Raw genomic sequence first — 8,200 nt, 5'->3', positions numbered from 1 at the left:
TTAATTAAAACATCCAATAAATTCTTCGATATATCCCAAACTAACTTGTTTTCTGTAATATTGCACCAGTATGTGTGAACCAAGTGATTTTCTGCTATGCTATATATAATACACGACTTCATATCTTTGTTTGGCAATTCGTTCATTCCTGTTACTGTTAAGTGTTTTCTTGTTTCATTTTCTAATGTCCTAAAAAATAAATATACGTTATCCTTGATCTCAAATAATCCCCCTCGAATTTGTTTTCTCAACCATCCATTTGTGTATTCCAGAAACTTCCTAGAATTATCTGTCCCTTTGACTTTCCAATTGCTAAGCAGAGTGCAATACACTTTGGCCGTTTCCCCTTCCACTTTACTATACCTTTTATGCAGGGCATACGGATAGCCAGCTGTGTATCTAATGACTTCTTCTGTACTTTTTTCCAAATGGTTTACTTCTGCATTCTGCTTCCCGGGCAAGTCTGCAATATTTCTGTCAGCCATGATCAGCCTGAGTAAAGTTCTTAAAAGGAAGTGATGTACATGGTCATTGGGAGTTAAATTTAACTACTGAAGAAAATTTGCCCATTGTTGTTTACAGGAACTACATGTTATATACAAATGATATTGTCGGTAAACCAATTCATTGGCTTCAGGCTTTATTTTCTTTTTATCCCCTGCAGTGACTATGACCCAAATTTCTTTCACTAAGTCCTGGGAAAATGCATGTACGATCGGTGATGCAATTAGGCCAAGCAATGTTGATGCTAGGGCTCCAGCAGCCAATGCTGCTGGGAATCCAGTCTTGTAAACAGGATGATTTACTAGTTCATTTAATGCTGTTCCTACATACGTTGTAGCATTTGCAATGGCGTCTTCCATGCTGAATTTCATCTCTGGGCGAGCGATAGCTGCAAATATATATAAAAATAAATTGTATTACATTGACACTGAAGATTTATGTAGCACATTTAAATGATTTACTGATTTTGCTTCAGAAACTTACCTTGTTTTCTGGGTTTTCTTTTTGGCTTTTGGGTCTTTCTTCTTCATCTTGTCTTTTTTTTTACTTTGATTTTTTTCTTCTCTTCTGAGGAAGTGTCACATGCACCTGAAATGCAAACAGCAAAAGAATAATTTTTAATCTGATTTTAAACATTTCTAGCCTAGGCTTATCCTACTCAGAATCCTACTTACTAGCCTAGGCCTGTGAAAGTATCCTACTACTACTACTTTACGAAAATTCCCCTAGGCCTAGGCCTGTCCTACCTTATTTTATACATGGACCCTGACATGGCATAGGCCTAGGTAGATAAGTAGGCTACTAGCCTACTACTATAGTAGTGTAGGCCTAGGCCCTAGTGTAGGAAGGGTAGATGGGCCTTCAGGAGTGTTAGTCGTTGAGCATTATTATTTCCTTATAGCCTACCCCACTTATTATAGCTAAGGATATGTTAGTGACAATGTGGCCCAACATTAGCGCTCGCCTAGGCTAGCCTGCGACCAGATTGGCTGAGTAGAGAAGGTGACGTTGGCCTACCATAACCATTGGTGGAAATCGGCGTATTTTCAGTCGACGCTCCTCCGTTATTCCCGCAATCTAGATGGGTATTTTCAACCTCATCTTCTTCCTCAAACTCAAATTCTACGTCTGGTAGGTCATTCAACTCAAATTCTTCATCTAATAAGTCATAGTCATCATGACCTTGGTTGAATCTCAATTTGCAATCGTTCGTAGTAGTAGTAGCCATGCTTGCAACAAAACATCGAGAAAGATAGTCTCGCGCGTCAAAACATAAATCTGAGCATGCGCAAACTAGTCTCTGTCGGCAGCTTGTAACTACGCATGTGCAAGCATGGTGCAAGCATAGAGCAAAGAAACAGAAGGAGATGCAACAAGCTTAGATCAAAGGTACAGAGTATTTTGCCGCGATCGCAATTAATCTTGCTGTTATGTAATATACTTGACTAGTAGATAAGCTAAAATCCACAATCGCGCATGCGCCGGGAGCTCAACACCAGACGGCGGCTGCGCGAAGACTAAAATCATTGATGCATACGATCATACACAACGAGCAAAGCTAAAGTTAAAGAAACACGAAAAAAGCTAAGAAGCAGGCTTGACGTGGTGATAAATTATTGAAATTAATTAAATTAGTAACAATTACCATAGATATAATCACTTATCAGTTATGGATAATGAGGATTTTAGTGATTTTTTCGACGATGAATTTGATGTAAACGATCTACCACCAGTCGATTTTGAAGAAGACGATGTAGGCCTAGGTCTAGAAAATGTACGCCAGCAATACTGTGTTTGTTTGCAGCCGGGGACTACAGATATGATTCTCTACAACAAGCCTTGCAAAATTCAGTGGTTTCATCGTAATTGCATTGAGATGAAAGTACCTGAAGCAGATTGGATATGTAGTCGTTGTAACCCAGAAATCGGGAAAGGTGTGTAAGCTTCTTGTCAACTATAATTATCCCAAATAATTATTTAGGCAACAGAACGAATGAATAATGAATGATGAAATGAAAACGAGTGTCTGTTGCTTCTCTAGGCCTAGGCTAGCTAGGCTAGTGAATAGAGCAAAGATTCTTTGCTCTATGGCTAGTGTCAGTGAAGAAGTAAACCCTAATTGGTGGGTCTAGCGAATTAAAAATACTGTATTTATATTTCTCAATTATAAGTTTGTGGTTGGTGAATTAATATCATTAAAAAATATCTTTGTTTTATTTTCTGCATCTTTTTTCTTGTACAGATATTTCTAGTACAACATACAAAAAGGATAAGGCCAAAAAAATACCAGCCAAAAGTAATCGTAAAAAATGTAAGTTTAACTAGTGTTGTCCGAAAACTATGGTACTATTTTTGACTGTTTACGTTTTAGCTGTTGCTCATTAAATTTTTTCTGAATTCTGTAAGAGTGTGCATCCCTTTTTTTTTTAATTATTAAAACAATTAAAAATACATTCTTTGTTTTCAGCGGTTGAAAGACCAACTGTTAAGTTTACAAAAGATGATGCAATCAGCAACGGTCAACCAAAGGTATATTTGCTTTTGGCATTACAGGAGGTAAAGGAGCATCTCGTGTATACAGCACCATACCCAACATCAATACAAGTTTTAGATCTTTCCACCAAGCTGCTCCAACATGCAGATTCCAAACAGTTTACAGGCTTTGCATTAGATATTGTAACAGACTTTTGGGACATTGTGACAGCTGGGGACAGTAAAAAAATAAAACCAGAGGCAAATGAAATGGTCTGTCGTGTTTTTCACCAGTACACACTGTCTGGTGGTGTCAAATGAAAGAAATTTATGGAATCATTAGACTTGAATACAGAATGCCAGCATATTGGTTCATTAAATCACTTTGTAATGAGAACTCTGCTAAGTTTAATTCTGACAGATCGCCATGACAAGGACATGCCAAAGCCCAAGGTGCAAGAACCCAAACCTCTGGACCAAAACGAAGAACAAGTTGTTCGTTATGTAGCGGGTTATGTGCCTTATGCACTCTTGAAGAAATTTAAAAGATTTTCCAATTTAACTGCAAAAACATATTGCAAGTTCTTGTCAGCATGGAAGGTTAATGGTTCTGACACCACCCACTCATTTTTGGACTATTCAAAACTTTGGATAGCTAAGCAAAGTAGGGGTGGATTATTTAATGTTATTGATGATGTTTATTTATTTTTTAGAACTTTAGAGAATGAAAACAGAAAATACCTGACAATCAGTAGATTGAATTCAATGCCAAATGCCAATGTTAAGGACATTATTATGAACACAGTACTAGAAAATGCAACAGTACACAAGTACTGGTGTAACCTAACAAGAAATAAAATTGTTGGTGATGCATCTAAACATTTACTCGATATAGTAATTAGGTTGTGGATTAAAATCAGGATGCATGCAAGGTTTATCTAGACTTAAAGAAGGCAAACAGTAATGAGATTTCAAGAAAGTCTGAAAAAGCACTGCGAAAAGACTTGTAAACATAGAGCAAAGAAACAGTTGTAACAATGTACTAAATTAATCATGTAAATAGTGAAATGCTACGATGGTTATACAATTAATGTGCAAAAAATACTTCCAACAAGTTATGTTACTTCTTTTCTGTAGAGATTGTTTTGTTATTTAACAATGCAATGTATAAACACTCCGTTGTTCTAAAATAGAAGATCTGTCTCTAAATAGCCAACAATGTTTTCATCCAGGACAAGAACCTCTTATAGTCATCAAGGGTGTGGTGTGACAATAAAATGTATTCGAACAAAATAATCCTTAAATTATTAAACAAAAATAAATGTTGTCATAAAAATTCTATATCTGACAGCTTTCAAGTTTTTTGAATAAAAAAAGGAATATTTTAGCAATAGTTTAGCAGCTATATAATGACATCAATTCCAGCATTAAATAAGCCTTTTCTAACTGCGCATGATCGTATTAAGGTCATAGAGCTCTATCGACATAAACACCACGTATACAATACTGTAGGTGTATGTCAATTGACATAGTTGGAAATGTGAAATGGCTTATTATTCTTAAAATACTAATAAAATAGATATTTAACTAATTTTATGTACAATAATATAAAACTCTCAAGGCAATTACACATAAGATAGTATAATACATGCTCCAAGTATTCAAATGCACGAAATCGTGAATAGATTCAACATTTCGGCATCAATTATGTCAGACATAATTAATGCCGCAATAGTGAATCTATTCACGAAAGCGTGTCTTTCAATACTTGGAGTACGTACTATTCTATCTTACCCGAGACTAATCAGTGGGCCTTTCGGCAATTACACATACATGGTGCAAGCAAGTTTGTCTCCCGTTACATAACATAGCGATTAAGTCGTGATTTACCGACTTCTTATCAGTGCGGTGTGTCACTCTGTTTCTTTGATCTTAGTATCGAAGAAACTCCTTTTTTTCCCTCCATGATTACAGCAAGCGTTGTGTTAAATTTGATTCGTTTTAATTTCGTAAAACGAAAATGTGCATGGGTTCTACTCAACTGGACGGAGACAAATGAGTTCCTGGACGATTCAATTGTTCCAGAGATAAAATAAGGTTCGAGGAAAACTGATGGAGAATATGGAGACCCAAAGTTAACAAGAACCCTCCAAGAAAAATGTCTGAATGGCGTACTGTATTCAAGTGTTGGGCGCTAATGCATAAGTTCACCTCATCCTCAAAATCAAACTTCCAAGTTGTAATTTTCTTAAATATTCATGTATTATGCAAAAACATTCCTTTACCTACACGATTAACACTATTATATGACAAATCCAGCTTGTATTATTAAGAAAAACTCGGTTTTACCGCAGCTCTCTCGAGTGGCTCCCATCCGATCGCTTTTCGACCATCTTGTAAATGAAATGGTTGCCAGAATAACATATACACGATTTCTAGTAACTTAGGGAATCAATTGTTTAACACTGTGCGCTACTATACCCATTTTGGTTCTAGTTGCGCACAGTGATAATGTGTAGGATACAATGAAAGTCAGTGGCGGGCAGTTTATCACTGTGCGCTACAATACCCATTTTGGTTCTAGTTGCGCACAGTGATAATGAATAGGATAAAATTCAATTCAGTTGATGGGCAGTGTATCGAATGCATAAGTTCACCTCATGCTCAAAATCAAACTTACAAGTTGTTACGAGTCCTTAAATATTAATGTATTATGCAAAACATGCCTTTAGCTACACGATTTACACTATTATATGACAATTCCAGCTTGTACCGTATTATTAATTTAAAAAATCCGGTTTTACCGCAGCTCTCTTGAGTCGTTCCCATCCGATCGCTTCTCGGCAGTCTATCGTTATGCGCTGCTACACCAATTTTGGTTGTAGTTGCGCACAGTGATAATGAATAAGATACAATTAAAGTCAGTGGCGGGCAGTTTATCACTGTGCGCAACTATACACATTTTGGATCTAGTTGCGCACAGTGATAATGTATAGGATACAATTGAAATTAGTGCTGTGCGGGGAAGAAAAAGTTATGTATTTTTATGATATATTAGAAGACACTAAAATCTATTAAATACCGGTAAGCCTTTGAAATTTTCGTAATTTCCGGGATTTCAATCAATTCCAGAAACTTTGAGCGACACCCGGCCACGCCGCCCACTTACGCTCTCGTTGCCCACCCCGTCGGAGACATCGTACCTCCATCAGCCAAACCCTGCCGCTACCGGTCCCGTTCAGTGGAGGGGGAGGGCGGGGAAAAAAAGTTATGTATTTTTATTATATATTAGATGAAGATACTAAAATCGATTAAATAAGCCTTTGAAATTTTCGTAATTTCGCTACCGGCCCCGTTCAGAAATAAAATGAATTCACTTAGTTTTGTATTGATGCTCTTAACTTCGTCATGAACGGAAGGAAACTGTTTGAAATAGCATATATACCACCAGTTGGCATTACTGCAAATTGCCTAGTAACAGTGAATTAGAGTGAGAAACGTTCCCACACAAGTAGGTTCCAACGATCAGGAAAAGCATGGGAGATGCAGACACAAGGTCAGTCACATATACATAGTCTTAAGCTTGGTTCACATCGGTTATTGTCGACATAAGTAGATAAACTATTGAACAGCGCTACACTCCTAATTGCGTTCGATGGTCCGATTATGTCGAGATACCTTGCTGCACCAACTACGACCAAACAGGAAGTACAATTGCATCGGGTGTGGGCATTTTTTTTTTTTTTTTTCGCGGGAGCCGATCAGCCATCATAACCTTTTCTCCACTTACATGCGGTTGACAATCTATAATAGTGCTGTGTTGTGAAAAGAATTTCTTTTAGTGCATGGTAATGGGGGCAAGACGCTTTACTGGGATCGTCGGATATTGTAATACCCTTTCCAGTCCCCCGAATGTAGACGTCCCGAACAGCTTTAAATTCAGCTCGTAAGTTTTTCAACTTGGTCACGAGAGCGGCGGTTGTGATCCCGGTGTGACCAAGATCACGCATTCGTACAGCCATTTGCTCAATAAGATCGCATTCTTCTTCATAAGTCCAACAATGTCGCTTTTGGCGTACTTTCTCGGTCATAATTGATATAAAGATCTAAGCTAGGCCTACACTGAAAAACCTTCTCTCTCGAACGATCAAAATAAACTAACAAACAATTAGCAAGCTTGCTAAGGGTCAACCGGCTTCGTTCTGATTGGTGTATTCGTGACATGAGGCCACCCGTGGTGCGTTATCAACTCGACGATGACTGGATTTACAAGTTAGTCGAGCTAACAGCCATCGTCGAGTTATGAACTTTATCTCGCCGTAATTGACCGTTCACGTCGAAACTATTGTCGACATCAAGTAGATAATCTAGTCGACATAGTTCGATGTGAACGAGGCTTTAATCTTTAAACGCCGCCAACTCAGGAATGTAGACGCGCTTGAATTTTATCCTATTCATTATCACTGTGCGCAATTAGAACCAAAATGGGTATTGTAGCGCACAGTGATAAACTGCCCGTCACTGACTTTCATTGTATACATTATCACTGTGCGCAACTATAGAACCAAAATGGTTATAGTAGCGCACAGTGATTATCACTGTGCGCAACTAGAACCAAAATGGGTATAGTAGCGCACAGTGTTAACAATTGATTCCCTAAGTTACTAGAAATCGTATATATGTGATTCTGGCAACCATTTCATTTACAAGATGGCCGAAAAGCGATCGGATGGGAGCCACTCGAGAGAGCTGTGGTAAAACCGAATTTTTCTTAATAATACAAGCTGGATTTGTCATATAATAGTGTTAATCGTGTAGGTAAAGGAATGTTTTTGCATAATACATGAATATTTAAGAAAATTACAACTTGGAAGTTTGATTTTGAGGATGAGGTGAACCTATGCATTAGCTCATGCATTGGAGGTGACCTGCCTGCTGCAGTGATATTCTGATTTTAAATCATTGTCCTGTACATTACTGTACATAATTAAAAAGCGACATCAAAAACAAGAATTTTCCCTAGGGTGCTCTTATCTCGATCCCTCACCCCGACCTTTCCAACATCTCTTGATCCGTGTCCCTATAAAATTCCTAATTTTCCTATTATGAACAAGTACGCATACAATAATTACAAGAGAGCGTGACACAGTTTCAATCCAATTTTGTTATTAATATACAAAAACACTGTAGTATATTTCGGTTTAAGCACCAAGGTTTTTAACAA

At 37.6% G+C, this 8,200-nt stretch overlaps 1 protein-coding gene across 1 annotated transcript in view; it reads right to left on the bottom strand.

The window, feature by feature from the left end:
• Positions 1-3,304: 3,304 nt before the first annotated feature.
• Positions 3,305-8,200, bottom strand: part of LOC117108784 (myosin-2-like) — a 10,256-nt gene continuing 5,360 nt past the window's right edge. Inside the window, exon 7 of the mRNA XM_033250935.1 lies at positions 3,305-3,506. Within this exon, the coding sequence (XP_033106826.1) occupies positions 3,305-3,506 (202 nt within the window). The remainder of the gene's footprint in view (positions 3,507-8,200) is intronic.

The sequence above is a fragment of the Anneissia japonica genome, unplaced genomic scaffold (genome assembly GCF_011630105.1).
Source record: "Anneissia japonica isolate Jap-2015-1 unplaced genomic scaffold, ASM1163010v1 scaffold10184_len302889_cov135, whole genome shotgun sequence".
NCBI classification, from domain to species: Eukaryota; Metazoa; Echinodermata; class Crinoidea; order Comatulida; family Comatulidae; genus Anneissia; species Anneissia japonica.
This window is presented reverse-complemented; position numbering and strand designations above follow the sequence as displayed.